The sequence below is a fragment of the Vicia villosa genome, linkage group LG1 (genome assembly GCF_029867415.1).
Source record: "Vicia villosa cultivar HV-30 ecotype Madison, WI linkage group LG1, Vvil1.0, whole genome shotgun sequence".
NCBI lineage: Eukaryota > Viridiplantae > Streptophyta > Magnoliopsida > Fabales > Fabaceae > Vicia > Vicia villosa.
The window spans coordinates 233895525-233915610 of NC_081180.1; the positions used below are offsets into that span (position 1 = coordinate 233895525).

At 31.2% G+C, this 20086-nt stretch overlaps 1 protein-coding gene across 1 annotated transcript; it reads right to left on the bottom strand.

Moving 5' to 3' along the window:
• Positions 1–10726: 10726 nt before the first annotated feature.
• Positions 10727–19292, bottom strand: LOC131623745 (putative anthocyanidin reductase). The gene is made up of 5 exons (XM_058894770.1): positions 19175–19292; positions 18925–19091; positions 11517–11720; positions 11045–11433; positions 10727–10956 (listed from the first exon to the last, which is right to left on the bottom strand). Exons 1-5 carry the CDS (start codon positions 19287–19289, stop codon positions 10815–10817), a joined length of 1017 nt encoding a protein of 338 aa, XP_058750753.1. The 5' UTR covers positions 19290–19292; the 3' UTR covers positions 10727–10814.
• Positions 19293–20086: the final 794 nt, after the last annotated feature.

A 20086-nucleotide genomic window follows, 5' to 3' on the forward strand; every position in this document is an offset into this window, starting at 1 on the left:
TTAGTACAGAGTATTCAATAGCGGAGCGGAGTGAAGACCGGATATTATGGGAAGAGCCTTAGCAGTTCCAAACACTATAGCGGCCGCTATGGCGCAAATAGCGGGATACCCATTTAGAATGAGACTCCATTAAGATCTTCACTATATCTACAACAAAGAAAACAAAAATTGTTGTAAACAAACACTCTGTGAGTCTTGATGTCGGCCTTGATCAATCTTAAAATCCAACTCATCTAAACTCTAATTTATAGTATAAAAAGAAAACAGAACTGTAATTCCATTGGAAAATGACACACGCGTCACAAAAGCACAGAAATATAGTGAGCCGATTCTACCAGGTAGGTCACCATAAGTATTTCTCATCAAGAACAGCCACACTTTCATATAGTGAATTGATGCTGCCAATTTTCATTGGTGCATACACTACTGATTGATACACTCAAAAGAGTTTACTTTATGTATCATGCTTTGAACCAATAAGTTAAATGTAACTTAAACATTTTTACCTTTTCATTTTCATGTCCAGACTCTCCAACCCAAATCTTTCTGTCCGAATCTCTTAAGCAAACATCACTGTGACCGACATAAGCGCCACTGACCCATTTCTCTATAGTCTCAAAGGCACCCCAACGACCTCGATTTTTCGAAACAGCAAGGAAGTTCCCATAGTGAATGTCAGTAGCGCTGATATTCGTAACCCATGGCTGAGGGCGTGTTTCAAAAGAGGCTCCCATATGTTTATCCAGAAAACCGATAGTTGAGTTCTCACCCCATCCAGTGTTTGTAAATAAAGGGAAGACCTCCCAAAGTGCTTGAAGGGTTCCCAACATTCCATCTTTCAAGAGGGAAATTTATAAGCCGTGATTTTTTACCTGATTGCAAAAAGGGTAAGTTTCAAACACACTATACTTAGTGATGTTGTAATGAAGAAATATGGATACTTACATATTCGTACTCGGCTCTCCCATTCCATTCCTTGATCTCAAGTTTATTCTCTCATACTCGCCTCTCCCATCCCATTCCTTGATCTCAAGTGTATGCTCCTGGGCCAGAAAATAATAATCTCATGTCACGCGATATGGGGTTGCAAAAATGTAAATATCTAAACATGTCCAACTATGACCATTGCTAACCTACATCCGCACATAGATAATAATCAATCAGTTTACTTTAAGTCCCAAATATCAATGTTCAACAAAACCTGAGTGTCATAAGATTAAATCCAGTGAACTACTACACACGTATAACTGAGGAAATCAGAGGTGCATCAAAGTTCATTAATTAATTCCCAAGCAAAATCATAGTTGGATTATCCTTATAAGTGATATTTGTTAATGTGTTAACTCTATTGAGCACGGTCTATACAGCGATCGAGAAATAGTATATGAGCCAAATTAGTATAAAGAATCAAAAAGAAAAACATGAATCACTGCACATAAACCAATCAGTGTTCAATTCTAAACCTGCATAAAACACCTCATGTTGAAACTCCATATAAATTTTTCCTTTCAACCGATTCAAGAGACTATTTTAGAATCAATAGTTGAAGGTTCATGTAACAGATAGCATTTGACGAAACTATAAACAACTAAATATAATCACAAGAAGTCAATTGCCCTGTATGCCAAATATCAGCATGCCCTCATTCTTGAAGGTTATAGAAAAGAAGGACACTGTCATGAAGAGAAGTTGGAGTTCATTCATCCATTGACAATATGTTATCCTGCAAGTCAAAAAAAATCAATTGAGATCAACCTTTTGTGTTGACATCGAGAACAAATTGAAAACAAAAAACGTACATCAGTAAGATTTGAATCACAACCCCATGATTCACATTTGAAAAGCCTGGAAAATAGGGACTTTGAGCCACCTCAATCCCACGATTCCCTTAACTTCTGAGTCCACCTCCAATCCCTGATTTCTCTCGAACCTCAGTCCTCTCTCACTCCACAGATATCTCAATCAAACTCCACTCCCTAAAAATCTCTGGTCGCAGAGATAGATTCAACAACATAACAACTACACAGTAAAAACAGAACAGAAGTAAAGAAGAGGAGAAACTCAAAATCGAGATTGGAGTCAAAACCACGTAAACCACTCACCGTTTATTCAAACCCGACCACTATGAAGGGTCATCAGAAAGCGAAACCAATCACCGCGAGCATCACCCTTCCAGCCAAGATTTATACAGCCGCAGACACCATACGTGAAGTCATTCATCGTTGACGAACCTCAAGCAATACCGCCGTTGAAAATTCTAGTAACCCACGATCAATGTCGTGTCGGATGTTATAACATCCACTTCAGAACTGATTATAGAATTTATGCAGAAAGTAAACAAAACAGTAAAGAATACAAATGATTATTTACCCTGTTCGGTTCAATCAACCTACTCTGGGGGCTACCAAGCCATGGAGGAAATCCACTATAAGCAGTATTAATTCAGAGCTAAACTCCCCTGTTTACAACTCTTCACTTAAGACCTACCCAATGTAATTTCAATCTAGTGCTAGACATGAGTATATCCACTCACTCCCCCTCAATCATAACAGTGATTACAAACAGACTTTAATCAAAAGAGAGAAGACACACTTCAAAAACACACCTTGATCTTGCTTAAAAGCTTTAATCAAGAGACACACACTCGTGTTCTTTGTCTCCTATTCCATACATGTCTCCTGTTCTTTGTCCAGCTTGCAGAATTTCTTCCAAGGATTCAGTTCCATTGTTCAACATTCTGATAGATTTTGACATTTAATAAAGTTTGGAGTTTCACATACTGATTTCACAACTGAGTAAGTCTATGGTTGCTAGGTGTTTTTTCTTCTTTGCTTCCAATTCCTCTTTGAGGTTCTTTTGCTTCTCTCCTAGCTTACACACTTTAGCATTCCTGACACATAGCTCTTTGTATGAGCCAGCTAGTTCAACAAAGGTGAGCTCATCTATACTTGAATTATCATCAGACGTACATACACTGGTTAGTGCTGTGACATGTTTTGCACGTTCCTCTTCAGCATCATTCTCAGATTCTCCATCAGAACAAGTGACAGTTCGCCCTTTATTTTGCTTCTTGTGATCGGTGGGACATTCAGCTCTAACGTACCCATAACCTTCACATTCATGACATTGAATTCCTTTGCCTTGGTTGGGATTCTCTCCAGTTTTTGATCTCCTGCTAGAGTCATAGGTTCTGTTGTTGTCAGAGGGGATGTTCTTGACATTGGATCTGGACTTCTAGTCAAATGTTTTAATAAATTTGTTGAATTGTTTTCCAAGCATGGCTATGGCTTCTGACAGATTTTCATTATTTCCACCACTACTTTCTTCTGAGTCTTCTTCAGTGTTGGATACAAAAGTTATGCTCTTGTTCTTCTTTTCAACATTGTCACTTATACTCATCTCAAAAGTTTGTAGAGAACCAATGAGTTCATCTACCTTCATTTTGCTGATGTCCTGAGCTTCTTCTATAGCAGTAACCTTCATAGCAAATCTCTTAGGTAAAGATCTGAGTATCTTTCTTACCAGCTTTTCTTCAGACATCTTTTCTCCTAAGGCTCCTAAGGTATTGGAAATTTCAAGAACATTCATGTACAAATCATGAATGGTCTCATTCTCTTTCATTTTGAGATTCTCAAACTTAGTAGTTAGCATATGAAGTCCAGACATATTCACCTTGGATGTGACTTCATGAGTTGTTTTGAGAATATCCCACACATCTTTGACCAGATCACAGTGTTGCACAAGTCTGAATATATTCTTGTCTATTCCATTGAACACCGCATTTACAGCCTTGGAGTTTCCCAAAGCCAGTTCTTCCTGATTCTTGTTCCATTCTTCTTTGGGTATTAACACAGATATTCCATCTTTATCTTTCTTCGTAGGATGTTCCCATCCTTTGCTCACAACTCTCCAAGCCTTGCTATCCACAGACTTCAGAACGGCTACCATACGAGGTTTCCAGTAGTCATAGTTAGATCCATCCAAAATGGGTGGTCTATTCCCAAACACTATTACATCCTTTTCCATAGTACCAGAATTTATTTTCCCTAGAGCTCACCCAGAACTAAACATGCAGGGTGTATGCTCTTATGCCAATTGAAAGTTCTAGTAACCCACGATCGATGTCGTGTCGGATGTTATGACATCCACTTCAGAACTGATTATAGAATTTATGCAGAAAGTAAACAAAACAATAAAGAACACAGATGATTGTTTACCCAGTTCGGTTTAATCAACCTACTATGGGGGCTACCAAGCCGGGGAGGAAATCCACTATAAGCATTATTAATTCAGAGTTTAACTCCCTCATTTACAACTCTTCACTTAAGACCTACCCAATGTAATTTCAATCTAGTGCTAGACCTGAGTATCTCAACTCACTCCCCCTCAATCACAGTAGTGATTACAAACAGAATTTAATCAAAAGAGAGAAGACACATGTCATACCCCAAAATTTGCCCGATATATTTCCGTATGTCATTTTATTTCAAGTAATTGACATAGTCCGGTCGGTAAGAAAGTAAGGTTTGTAAATTCAGGGTCTCAGATCCGAATCCTGCTTCTAACATTTTTCCTTTTATCTGATTCTAACTTTAATTTTAATTTTATTTATATTCATAAAATCATAGAAATAAGTCTTTTTAATCATTTAACTTTAATTTTTGTATTAAGTAAATATTCATTTTTTTTCTTTTTCATTTTATGCACTTTTTAGTCAAAAAAATCAATAAAAATTTTAAGATATTCAAAAACCCAAAAAAAAAAAAAAAGAAGAAGTTAAGTTTTTATTTGATCTAATTTAATTAAATAAAATATTTGAAAACCAAATTAATTTAATTTAATTTTGGAGCTTTTAATTATCTTATTTAATTATTGGGTGATCAATCTATTTTTATTTTTTCTTTTATGTTAACTAACAAAATTCCATTATTTTACTTTTGTAAGTTTTATTAATATTGATTTGAAATATTGGATAAACCACAAAAATGTAAAATAATTGGATTAAATCTAATAAAATCTGTTTTCATGAAAGAAACGTATAAAATTGATTTGTGTGATTGAGAACCAAAAAGAAAGTTCAATATTCTTTCCAAATCAAATATCCAAAATCTGGATTTGCAAAGATTGGATTCTATTGTTTCTAACCTAATCCAAGCACTATAAAAACAAAAAGTTGATCAAACCAGGGGAGGATTTTTTTTTTTTGCAGACAGAAAAAAGAGCGAAGCTTCAAATTTTTTCAAGGAAGCATAAAATCGTTTTGCAATTGCAGAAGGTTTAAGAGGTCTTTGAGCATCTAAACGCAACCCTTGGGGATTGAGGAAGCGGTTCAAATCAAGTTCCAGACGTAAAACACAGAAAATTGCACGTATGAGATCACTTTTTTTACCTTCATCAATTTGATTTCGTTTTCGTATATTTATGCATCACTTGCGCGTTTTGATTATACATTCATGTTTAGAATGAAGTTTGCAAACTATTTGGATGGTTCTATTTGAGTTTAAGTGCAGGTATTAAGGATCACCATGGCTAGGGTTCATGTTCTTGATTTTGGGGATATTTAGTTAGAACCGATTTCAGACCAAATTCATGGCCCCATTAGACTCGCGAGGTCACGTACTATCTATCTGGGTTGTTTTCTTGTGTTTGTCGATGATTATTTGCAGATTCAATGGAAGAAAATCTAAGGCCACGCAAAGAAACCGTGGCCTAAAGTGCTGTGTGTTGCAGAAACTTCACGGAGAAGATGACTGCCCAGGCGCGGAAGAATTTTAAATCCAAAAGTCTCAGTTTGTCTTATTTAATATTCATGTTATTTGTACCATTAACAGCTAATTGAAAGTGGTGTAACGGAAGGGAGGTAAGGCCAACAGGTTATCGCAGGGGCGTGGGCTCGATTCCCGCTCACTGCATGTGTTTTGTTTTATTTTCCTTTAACAATCCTTGATTGCAGATCCAGTATGGCAAGGATGCTTGTGCGCAGGGTACACCGTCAATCATCAACCATACGATCTGACCAGCGAGCAGATCTAACGCTCCTCATCCTGCAGCTCCACGGTGAACCATCATAAATCAACCACACCAGATCCAGCTAAGTTTTATTCTTATTTTTAGTTTTAATTGCATAAATCTTTTGTTTTATTTAATTTATTTTCTTCTTAATAATAATTTTTTTTTTATATAGAAAATATGTTTATCAAATAAAATCTTTTTTGTATAATTATTTATTTTTAATCGAAAACCCGATTTTTTTATAACATTAAAATAATTATTTTTTAGATTAATAGTTATTTTAGGGTAATAATTTAATTTTGGCTAAATACAATTTTAATTTTGCCTCAAACCCTGATTTTAGCATGATAACTAATCACTGTCATTGATAGGTGTTGTCCGTTAACCTTAGTTAATTTCTGTCCCTTTTGGGGGTTTGCCTTGCCATTTTTGCCTAAATTATTACTGTTGGGATCACTCATACACTAAAACAAATTCTCTTCTTTGCACAAATTTTCAGGGTTACTTCAAGTTCTTCAGCCACGCGCTTCACCCGACCAAAAGCTAAGTCTTCTAATTTTTATATGTTTATTTTTTATTTTTTACTTTTAATTACATAATTCCTCCTTTATTTATTACCAATGCCTTTATTTGCCACAAAAAGTTTTCTACCTTTCTCTTCTTTATTTTTCAGGTTTAGCCAAGATCCTCCGACTACGCACCAACAGAGCTAAGTTTCCAATCCTTATTTTATTTTATATAAATATTATTTTACTTTTTGCCTTTTGCCCAAAATAGGGTTTGCCTCGAATAGTCAATACACTCACCCTTATTTATTTTCCTCTTAATTTGTAGAGTTGATCAAGGGTTCGAGGAAGATAGGGCTCAACATAATTATTCATCCCTCTTATTCTTTATTCTTTCTGTCTTTTAATTTCCCCCATCCCCGCAGGTGTTTATTGTAATAGCGTAGGATTTTTATCTTTCCGCTTTTAATTTCCGTATGATTTTAACTGCGTGGTTAGTAATCTTAGGGAGTGCAAGCCTTTAACAGAATTAGATAACTATAACTATAAGATAAATATTATCTGAATACAATCACGTGATTGGTGCACACACTCACCTTTAGGGTAACCTCTTCTGTTGCCTTGTTGCCTTGTTGCCTTTAAGTATACTAAATAGTCAAGACCCTCGATTCCGAGGATACCTAAAGCAATGTTGCCTGTTGCCTTCAAAGTTATTGAAACTCCCTCGAAGTTGCCTCGGTTCGAATGATGATTGTCCCTATTGCTAAGGTATCCTCGCCCGTTGCCTAAAGATTAAATGACTATTATATCCTTCCCTTAGACTACTTGCCCTCTTTATGGCAGGGTCAGTCTTATGGCGAACGATAAACCTCGATGACCCTTTAAATCCAATAAAAGGACTTTCTACCCTCTTATGGTATGGATAGCCCTGAAAGGCTAAAAGACTTTTTTTTCAAACTTAGGGTAGTTGCTATTAAATGCTTGCTCATATTCAAATTCAAATTCAAAACTTCAAAATCTTTTCCCACTCATTTTTTAAATACTTTCAAACAAGGCTACGCTTATTTGCAAGCTAAAGTCCTTAAACGAATCTTTTCTTATTCACACACTACTTTTTCAAACAATTCAAAACAATTCAAAAGTGAGCTAAGCAATTAAGAGCCCATGGATAACCATGGATGCAAAGGGTGCCTTACACCTTCCCTTTGCATAACTTACCCCCCGAACTCAAAAATCTTTTAAAAGGTCTTTTCCTGTTCTTTTAGCCTTTCCTAAAATTGGATAAAATAAAAGTCGGTGGCGACTCTTGCTGTCCGCACATTTCGATAAAGTTAGTTCACCGTATTACAACACACTTCAAAAAGACACCTTGATCTTGCTTAAAAGCTTCAATCAAGAGACACACAGTCGTGCTTAAAAGCTTAGAGTGACAAAATACAAAAATAGCCTATTCCAATACAATCATCAAAAGATAATTGCTTGGAGTACAAGAGACTAAACACACAGACACAGAACTATGGTTCTTCACAATTAAAAATCTCTGCCTCTGGAAGTAGGATTCGCAATCTTCTTATAGACAGCAGGCAGCAGGACTTGGGCCTTCCAAACATAAATTAGGGTTAACCAAGTTAACCTAATTTCCACATCATCAGGGTGTTTACATATGTTGTAGTACGAGATATTTTAGCACAAATCATACAACACAAAATATATAGTTTCCTAAATAGTAGCCTGAGATAAATAAGGAAACATAACAACTAAAAAGTAACAGCTACTGCTGTCAGACACTAATGTCATGACATCGAGCATGACATCCAACGAAAACCTGTATTAGCTCAACCATACAATCTTGTACAATTCCAAACACAGTGTGTCGTGACATTAGTCAAGACTACACACACACATGAATGTTTTACCATAAAATGAAGCCAATTTAAAAGGATCTACAACCGTGAACAGGATAAAGTGAATAATCTCAATTGTGTGAGGCAAAGTGAAAAGGAATTTGGGGAATATGGATCGTGAAATTTTTGAACGGTTTTGGAATTTGGAAGAGGATGAGATTAAGGACAGTTATGAGGACTGTAGAAATTGAAGAACATAAGGATGTAACTGTCAAATATAATGGAAGAAGAAGTTAATTTTGAGGATGGTGATGTGGATTTTTGAGGGGAAAGTTGCTGATGTGGCAGCCTGTGTGATGAGAATTTGTCAGACTTTTCTTATATGATAGATATTATTAGGTTATTATTTTATTCGTTTTCAATAAAAATGATAATAAATAAGTTTAAATATCTTTGTGAGTAATTTTATCAAAAAACTATGTGATAATGAAGTTTTTCTCATATATTTATATGGCTAAAATTTCACCCCTGTTTTAAAAATTAGAGTGTCGATTATTTTGTTAAAGGGGGTGAATTCAAAAGATTGGTTAGTGGCACTTAAATAGTGAGAGGTTTAACACATTGTCAACTCCCTTTAATGGTGATGTCATTTTGAGTGTATCACTCTCCATATGCAGTTTAGAAGAATCTATGTATTTTTGAAAAAGAAATATTTAGTTATATGAATATTGAATGAAGATAAGAAATTGTGTGAAAATAATATATTTATTGATGTAATAGGAAATATTTACAATGTTTAGTGTTGGCTTTCCCGTCCCCAATCGAACAGATCATCATGTAACATCATCTCCAGCTCAGTAAATTTCTGGGAGAAAGTCTCCTTCATGGAATAAACATCACTCACGAGAGCATTTAGCATTGCCAAGTGCTTTTTTGAGTTGGCCTCTACAAGCTTGCATAATCCATTAATCTTCTTAGTAAGAGGATCGGTATTGTTTTTCACCATTGATCTTCTTAGTAAAAAAAACAAGTCAAAGTCTCTCTTGTTTTATAAGGTTGGAGTGCATGGAAAAAAATTTCCCCAGTATTTTCCCCAGTTTTATTACGATGACAATTTTTTTCAAATCTCATAATCAATTTTATTTAAACATAAATTATTAGATCAGTAGCATTTTTTATTTAAACATAAATTTTTTACAGTATAAACCAAGAATTTCATCATAACTCCAAATTATTAAAACTTAATTTTTTAAATTATAATAAAATATTAATGGAGTAAACTTTTAAAAGCTCAATATTAATCTTAAAATAATTAAGGGCCCATAGCCACACACATAAGTTAGAGGAAACTTTTGTTATAAAATGGTGTACACTATATCCACAATGTTATGGTGATTTCAAATATGTTATCTAAAAGTTTTGATGAATAGAAATTAAATTTTAATATTAAAAGTTATTTTTATAAATTTTTCAGAACCAAAATTATTTCTTTGAAATTTTTCTATTAAGAGATAGATCACTTTTTTTTAAACTATAAACTTTTGAATTTTGACCTCCCTAATACATAAGTGGTTCAAGCAAGTACAAAGTGACTCAAATAAGCCTCATTGGAGAAGATCAAATTTTTCATAACAAAATTTACAAGTATGTGAAAATGAGAAGAAATTGATCATGTTTAATTTTTAAAATGTAGAAAAATTAGACCCCCTAGATTAAAGAAACTTGAGGAGGAAGAAAAAAATTAATTGAACTAAGATCAATATATAAAAAGTTTGTGATATTTTCTTAAGAGAATTTCTGTTTCATGCATGAATGGGATAAAGGGAATGGTATAGGAATTAGAAAGGAAAATGGGAAGAGAATGAGTTGGCTCTCATGCAAAATTTATCACTTATCAACTCTACACATGGACTTAACCATCCTTAAACTCATCACACATGACCTTAACCTTTCTACATTTGTTATACATGACCTTAACTTAACCTCCACTAAACTCATCATGCATTATCCCAATCTTGCCTAATTAATACACTATTACCACTATTAAGAAAAATTATCTTAACCCTAACTTGTACTCCAAAAAATTTAATCATATGACTTATCTCACTCATTAATGAATTCTACGATAATATTTTTTCTTCAATACAAAGACTAACTATTATTTGATAAAATTCTACCAAACAATTTAAAATTATATGCATGCAAATTCTAAAAAGAGATTTTATCAATAAATAGAGAGTTTATACAAACATAATTTAATTATATAGAGTTTATTAATTATCCTCTAAAATATTGGGATTGGTTGAAAAGATTCTACTCGGATATGTCAAAAAGATTCTTCTGAAAATTTATTTAAACTGAAAATACAATATTACAAAGATCCTTTGAGTAGTAAATTGTGATAGATTCAAGCATATAAAAGGTGGATTGAAAAATCCCCATGTATATATCATTACATACTGAGATCGCCTATCCTTCTTGCACATTCAATACTATCATCCAATATCATCTTGAGATCATACTTGTAAACAAACCCTTCATCAGTTAGCTTTGTTGATGCCCATTTGGTTTCTCTGTTTGACCCTTCCAAATACCTAAAACCAAATGTCAAATATTTTCACATTTTACATACTTATAATTCAATACTCTACTTTTCAATTTTCATCAATAATATAAACTTACTTCTCCTTCAAATTGAATTCTGGATAGCTTTGAAGATAATAATTTGCTATCTCTACTGACGATGCATATGAGTTTGCAAGCAAGAATCTTCCATTGATAGATGGATCCTCAACACAAAAGATATGAGCTTCACAAACATCATCAACATGGACTAATGGAATTTTTCCACATATATCTTCTAAGAATTTCAAAGACTGATGCATGTCTTCATTGTCTTTAAGCTGAGCAATAAGCATTGCAACACTTGTTGGTATGTAACTTAGAAGAGAATCTCCTCCCACTAGGCCAACAGTTAGGCTAACCACCTCAATTCCACCACTTCCATTTGCCTCTTTGCCATAACTAATTAACAATTTTTTCTCAGCTAGTGTCTTGGAATCAGCATATTCCTAACAAAATAATTAACTATGATTTGTTATATACTCTCGTTTTTGGAAGTGTCATGGAGAGGTGTATAATTATTAATTTCTACCTTATGGAGAGCAGTGAGAGGAAGATGTAGAGGGGTCCAACAAGTTTCATCAATGAAGTCTTTGTAGCCACTTCCATCATCCTTCAATGGAGAAGAAGCAACAACTGTGCCAGTGTATATCAGTTTTCTTACCGTTCCTGATTTAATACAATTCGTAGCTATACTTTTTGCACCTGCTATTACAGCTTCTTCAATGCTCTTAAACTGCCACAAACATTTACATATGGGTGAGTATTATGATAGATATAAAAAGTACGTGATTAATATTTTTCAATAATTAACGAAAAATATAAAAAAATAATTAAACTATGAAATCAAATATGATTACAAATTGAAAAATTTAATCATAGTAAGTTGGTGCATATTCAAAATAAAATCATCATAGTAATAATAAACATTTTCAATATGTTGAACTTGGCATGGGCGCGCAAGGTGCACTTTGGGTTTTTTAGAGGTGTTTCTCGATTTCTGGGAAAATATAAATGTGTTTTTCTATCACTTTTGTTGTGTGAATGTATTTTCTAAAGATAAACTTAGAGATACAGATAAAAAGTTCTTAGAATTTATTGTTATAAGAATTATAAAATCTTTGATATATATATATATATATATATATATATATATATATATATATATATATATATATATATATATATATATATATATATATATATATATATATATATATATATAGGGCATATCATATGAGAATGTCTTTTTTATATGAGAATGTGAGAATGAATCTGAACCATTGGATTTTAAAATAAATGGCAGAGATTATGTGTGAATTTTTTTTTCTCTCCTCCATCATTATAATAAAAAATTGAAGAGAGATAAAAAAAGATTCACACATAATCTCCACCATTTATTTTAAAATTCAATGATTCAGATTCATTCTCACATTCTCATATAAAGAAGGCATTCTCATATGATATGCCCTTATTTATATATGTATATATATATATATATATATATATATATATATATATATATATATATATATATATATATATATATATATATATATATATATATATATATATATATATATATATATATATATATATATATATAACAAACTTTCACATAGGTGACTTTCTTTATTCTTAAATTTCAAGACACATTTCACCTCGATTAAAGATAAAAATTGTGGTGAAATATGGCATGTTCCTTTTTTATTTTTTAATTAAAATTAAATAACTTTTAATCACGGTCAGGTTTTCCACACGTGGAGAAATGTCCCTCAGGGACAAGCTTCAAGTTTCAGCACATACAATTTATTTCTTCATTCATTTTAAGCCCATTTTGTGTCGTAATATCTTCTCAAATTTTTAATATCTTGAAAATTAATGAAAAGGTTCAAGAATACCATTAAGTTGATAAAATAAAATTTTACATAATCTTCAAACTAAAATTTTCAATATACTGTTTTTGCATCTTTGAAGCCTAAACCTTCAAAGTTGGTGATACATCAACAAAACAACAAGAAAGGGTGTTTTCAATATATTGTTGTTGTTGTTGAGATCCTAAATCCTAAAGTTTAAATGTTGTTGTTTATATTGAGATTGAATGTTATATTTTGTTATTTTTTTTTAGATGAGTAAAAGGTTTATTGTTGATGTAGTTATTATTTTGTTTTGTTGAGATTGTGATTTTTGTTGTTGTTGTTGTTGTTGTTATTTAGGTATTGTGACTTATTAAAGTTTTGAATCTTACATGTTGTTGTGATTGAGAGTGAGGTTGAGACTGTTTTTGTGTTTTTGTCTTGTTGAGAATGTTATGTGTTGTTGTCACTTAGCAATGCTTTGTTTTTATAATGTGACTTAGAAAATTTTCATTTAAGATGCATGATTTTCCATGGATTTTTTTATTTTAATTTCAGAACTTATTATGGATCATAGTTGGATGAAAGCTAATAGATTAAGTTTCTTGTATGAGAAAGAAGTGGTTGATTTGTTGTATCTAGATTTTGGCCATGAGCCAAGAAACCTTAGGATTGTACTTGATACTGATGGAATGAACTCCTTTGATAATATGGGTACTAACCATACTTAATGGCATGTTCTTCTCATGGTTTACAACATATCTTCATGGTTGTGCATGAAGCACAAATATATGTTATTGTCTATGATGATTTTAGGGCCAAGATAACCAGAAAATGACATATATGTTTATCTAAGTCCATTGATTAAAGATTTAATTATTTTTGGGATGAAGACTTGATGATGCGTAAGTGGAGTAAGAAGTTTAAGATGTGTGTCATGTTATTTTGCACAATCAACGACTTTCTTGCATATGGTAATTTGTAGGATACAACGTCAAGGGATATAAAGTGTGTCATATATGTGAATCTAATACATGCTCCCACCAACTTCAACATGGAAAAGACTATCTATCTTGGGCCTTAAAAATTTCTAAACCCTAATCATCCATATCATAGATTACATAAGGCTTTTAATAGAGAGCATAAGTTTGATATCACTCTTAAGCCCTTATTTGGGGAGGAAATTTATAAACAAAAACAATTTATTAATGTTATATTTGGAAATAGCCAAAAAGGGCTCGTTGAGAAAAATATATAGAAAAAGAGTTTGGTGTTCTTTGATCTTCCATATTGGTCTAGTCTCAGTATAAGATATTGTCTTGATGTGACATATGTAGAGAAAAATATGTGTGATGGTTTGATTGAAACACTTCTAAATATTAAGGCAAGACAAAAGATGGCAAGAATTTCTGTCTAGACATGATGATGATTGGTATATGACAAGATTTGGCCCAAAAGAATTAGGAAAAAGAACACATTTCCCCCTAATATATCAAACTCTATCTAGAAACTATTGCGTTTTGTTCAAACTATTTTTCAGAAGAAGACTCTATAGCAATTTCAAAGTTTCGTCATGATGGAAGATCTGAAGGTAGAGCTACACAAGGTTTAAATGTTAAGTTAGTGGCTCGGATGTAGTTATTCAAGCATATTTTATATATTGAATAATTTTGATGAAGTTCAACCTTACATATCCATTCACAAAAGATTTATCAAGGAAACATTCCTGCAGATGAGTTACAAGTGGTTGTTGAAAGAGCACAACAAGAGTTTCATAAATTGGCCGAATGAAAGGATTTCTAATGATGAGAGTTCATCCAAGACAATTAAATGGATGTCATACATGTCTAAATATAAAGTAATAACTTGGACTACATACAACATTAGTAATTTTTCCTTTTATACAAATTTAAAGGATGGTGGTAGTATAATGCAAAATAGTGGGATTATGGTTAAGGCTGAATCTATGTATTTCTCAAGTTCTAATGATAAGATTCTTATAATGGCACACATAGACTGTACTTTCGAATCATTGAGGAAATTTAGGAGACAGTTTATGTGATATTCACAGTGCCTTTATTTAAGTTCAAGCGGATTGAAAATAACACCACTATACAAACTAATAAGTTGGGATTCACACAGGCAGGAACGGCCCTGTGGATGTGCAGCCAAGCCTACCGCACATGCCTCAAATATTTTAGATCCTCAAAATTATATATGGACTTAAGTAAAAATATAATTATGTATAAATTAAATATATTATACTTTGCAATAATTACAAAATTAACAAATGTCCTAGTGGACATGCTTGAGTTTTCAGGGAAGAATGTAAATTCTTGTCTTAGGTTCAATTATATATATATATATATATATATATATATATATATATATATATATATATATATATATATATATATATATTAGCAATTTAATTGCTATAATTTAACGATAAAGGGTTTGCATGATCTCATTTTAAAATCAGAAATTAACTTACATAATAATTTAGGATTTTTATAATTTATTTTAAAATCACAAAGTGTAGTTTATTTTAATTCTTTAATATTATTTTAAGTATTTTATTATTCTTATAATTTTTATTTTTTAAAAATATCACTTAAATTTATTATTTTAAATTGATTTTATAAAAAAAATTATTTATTAGATATATCATTTAAAAAATTTTACATGGTTTTGATTATATTAAAATCTTTAAATAATAAATATTTAAGTAATTAGATGTAAAAGTTATTCTTTTTACTTATAAAAAATAATTGAAAATAACTTTTAATATTTTTTTAAAAATTCTCATAAAATGATTTTTTTTAAGGGTTAAATATACAAAACCCCCTGTAATATTAGCGAATTTTGATTTTAGCCCCTGGTAAAGGTTTTTTTTTTAAAACTCCCCTCGCAATATCCAGATTCTCACAGATACACCCATGTTTGCCACATTGTAGTAAAGATTCCCTCTGTTTGTCTGCTTGCATGGCAGTCCACGTGGCATTTTAATTTTTTTATAAATACACGTGGAATTCCTTAATATTTTTATTTACTATTTCTTTTATTACTTTTTTATATATATATTATTAAACTCCATATATGATTTTTGTGTATTTTAATAGAGGTTAGGACAACAAATATTTGTCCATCTTTCGTCCATAGACTTTTAATTTTAGTCTAACTTTTTATTTTAATAAAAACTTTGAGTAATGACCTTTTAACAAATGTTATTATTAAATATTTTAACATATATCATATGATCAACTCAATGCTTATGATTTTTTTATGATAAAATATAATGTAGTGTTGTATTTGGCTTAATCTATTATTTTTTTATTAAAGAAATACTTGTATGGGTTTAAGCAAAAATCTCAAGGAAGTGGTATCGCCGGTTTGATGAAATTTTTCTGAAACATGGTTTTTTGAGAATAAGGGAATCATTATCTATCTTATTATGTATGTTGATGATATCTTAATGGCAGCTCTAGCAAGGAAGATATCAGCAAGCTCGAGGATAATTTTAGATGAAACATATTGGCAAAGTTAAGAGAATCATAGAGATGGATACCACAAAAAACTACAAAGGGAGTTAATTGTTATTGTCTCAATATAGTTACTTGAAGAATGTGGTGGAGCGGTTTAGAATGTAAGATTCTAAAATTGTTAACACTCCTTTGTATCATCACACTAAATTTTTAACTATATGACTTCTTCAAACATAAGAAGATAAGAAGATGATGGAGATTATTACATGTGAAAGTAGGATTGTAAGCATCATGTATGGTATGGTTTGTAGTAGACCAAACTTAACATAAGTAGTTAGCATAGTAAGTCAGTTTTTGGCAAATTAAGGTCATGTTCACCTGTAAGCTTTAAAATTGATACTTTGATACCTGAATGGTTCATTGACGGTTGACTTGAAGTACACAGAGATAACTCAAGATAAATATTTTTAAAAAGGTTTTGTGGATGCGAACTATGTAGATAATGTGGACACTAGAAAATGTCTTCCGAATTATAAGTTTATGTTGCTTAGAATAACTATAAGTTAGAAGGAAAATCAACAATTAGTATTCATTTTATCTACTACTCAAGCAAAATATAATTTCCTTGTTGAAGAGGTCAAGAAGGTCATATTGTTAATAGGCATGATTGTGGAATTATGGATCACTCCAAAATGTGTGAAGATAAATTTTCATGTTTAAAGGTTGATTCACTTGGCTAATTTTCAACTATTTCATGAGAAGACAAAGCACCTTGATATTCGTTTGTACTTCATATGAAACATGATCGAGTCAAAAAATATTGTGGTTGAGAAGGTTATGGTTCTATGTGTTGTGAAAGTTAAAGTATTCTAAAGATTTTGATGATGACAATTGAACAAGAAAAAGTTAAATCGCAAGTATCATCAATCAAGAAGAAAGCTCAAATAAAAGTATCAAAAATCCTCTATGGAGAGCTAAAAAGAGTCAAATTAATCATACAAAAGTAACTGAGTATGGGAATGCTAGCCTGATCAAGCACTTAGTGTTTTTATCATGTATTTGATCAATTGAGTGTAATTTAAGTAGGAGTAAATCTTGAAGTAATAAGGCAATGCGCGCACGCACTAAAACTAGTTTAAACTTTTCATATTTTCCTCATTTATTCTAAAAACCAATTCTGGAAAATGCTTAATTAATTAAGAATAAATTTTGATCAATTATGAAAGTTAAACTCATTGTCTAATCGATTAGAGCCTTCATCTTATTGATTGCGGAGCAAGTTCAACTCTTAGTTGGTTAGAAAGCCCTTTAATAGATTAAGGTACGTAACATATTAGGATTTCCTTTTCTGATTTATTCTAATCAACTAGCTTATCGTTTCTAATTGAATAGACAATGCTCAAGCTCATAGATTATTACCTTTTAAGCTAAACTTTTTACTATATAAAGTAGTGTTTTCCTCACTTCCATATTATAAATTTTGTGAATTATCTAGTCTCTTCTATCTCACTCATTCTCATTCTGTTATCACTTTTATTCACTAGAAATTTCCTTAGTGCTCTGTGTGAGAGAGAGAGAGAGAGAGAGAGAGAGAGAGAGTATAAATGTGTTATTTTTATCATTTTGCTTATTCACTACGTCAAATTTGTCTTTTAGCAACACCCATACGAGAGTGTTTTTAGGGAAAAGCGCTGCTATAGGTTTCGCTAAAAACAAAACTAAAAATCAAGGGAAAAAAGCGCTGCTATAGGGGATCCTACGAAAGCGCTTTTCAAAAACGCTGGTATAGGGGAGGATATGAAAGCGCTTTACAAAAGCGCTGCTATAGGGAAGGATATGAAAACGCTTTTTAAAGCGCTGCTATAGGGGTAGGCTACGAAAGCGCTTTTATCCTAAAAAGCGCTGGTATAAGATTGTGTTTTAAAACTAATTTTTGTATTAAAAACAAGAGAATATAGAAGTCTAAGAATTCTTAGTTGTTTAGTTTGTAATTTTATTAAATATTTTAAATATAATGAATACTTTTTATTGGATTTTATAATACTGAATAAATTTAATGAGTTTTATTAATCTTTTTCTATAAATAAAATAATATAATAACTTTTAATAGTTATGTGTATTAAAATAAATTATTTTATTTTAGTTATCATGTTAAATAATATATAAGTTTTATGTAATAGTTATTTTAATATCAATTCATCTTTCATAATAAATATGAGAATATAAGTTGGTTATACATCAAGTATTCATTTAGTATTTTTTTTCTATAATTTAAAGAATTAAGAAAATGATATAAATTTATCTTGTTTATTGATAAATATTATTTTATAGTGTCGAGTTTAAAGAAGTTTTTGCATCATAATTTTTTTCCATATTTATGGTTAGTTATTAGATCATACTTTAAAAAAATCATATTAGAACATTAAAATTTGAGTTTGCAAATAGATTTTTTAATTAAAAAAATTATAATTATTATTGGATATGTAGTTTCGAATTCGTGATATATTTCTCTTGTCTATATACTAGTTTTTAATGGGACAAAGTTTCAAGTTCATGCTACAAAAGAAAAGAAAAGAGTAATAATATTTGAGCAATGAACCTGAGAATGAGTTTGGTGTTGAAAGGCAGTAGCAACATGAAAGACAAACTCACATCCTTGGATTGCATGCCAAAACTCATCTGCTTTGTATATGTCAGCTTCAAATAACACAAGTCTAGTGTTTGCATGAGGAAGGCTTTTCAATAAACCTACCTTGGACTCCTCCTCTGCAATGAATCAATGAATTCACGGTTAATAATATTTTAGGTGAAAAAAAGAAAAAAATGAGAGAGAATGAAGGAATGAGTACTCAAGTTTCTAAGAGTGGCATGGACAGTGTAACCCTTTTGTAGAAGCTTTTTGACTAAGAGAGAACCAATGTAACCAGCACCACCAGTCACACACACCTTGCATCTACTTTCCATAAGCTTTTTTCTAAAACATAAACTCTTTTGGCTTCTTAGATAACACGATAGATCCGTATAGAAAGGCTCAGGCTAGGGTGAGAGGCCTGTTTAGGTCTCTCACCGTGAGAGACTTAATTTTTTTTTTTTTTTGTTTCAAATGCTTTTCTGCCATTGGATTAAATTGGGGTACCATTGGATTGAATTGGGCCCATGGATGCTATGGTGTACCAAACACACACAATAAAAATGCTTTAATGATAGTTTCTCACATTGCTGTTTCCAATGCAAATTGTACAGTAAAGCTGAAAATGCTGCAAGCCAATGATTATGCATTAATTGAGTGCTGAAAAAATTGAAAAAATAAAAGAAAAATCGGAAGGGAGCAAAATTGAGAAATGCAGCAAATTAAGAATGCATAGATCTTTGATTTTCATATTTGCTACCTGCACCAACTCATTATATTCTAATTTTGCAACATGCACCCCCTCTCATTAACATATAAACATTACTAAAATTAAAATTAATAATAGAAAAACTGCATATTTATTTATTTAAATTAAAAACTGCATATTTATTTATTTAAATTAAAAACTTGATATTCATTTAAATTAAAAAAATCAATAACATTTTTTTAAAATACATTAACATATTTTTTATTTAAATACGTTAACATATTTTTTGTAAAATTTGATTTTTTTTTTTTAATTTAAAATATAAATTATGTTAATCTTATAAAAACTCACGTTAATTTTAATTTTTTTTAAATTTAAAAAATATTATTTTTTATTTAAAAACTGGATGTTTATTTAAATTAA

Excerpts from the sequence above, each read along its gene's own strand:
- LOC131623745 (XM_058894770.1), bottom strand. The coding sequence starts at position 19,289 with ATGGAAAGTAGATGCAAGGTGTGTGTGACTGGTGGTGCTGGTTACATT. Across the intron at positions 19,092-19,174 it reads TGCCACTCTTAGAAACTTGA|AGGAGGAGTCCAAGGTAGGT; the intron begins GTACTCATTCCT and ends GATTCATTGCAG. Across the intron at positions 10,957-11,044 it reads GAATTCAATTTGAAGGAGAA|GTATTTGGAAGGGTCAAACA; the intron begins GTAAGTTTATAT and ends ATTTGGTTTTAG.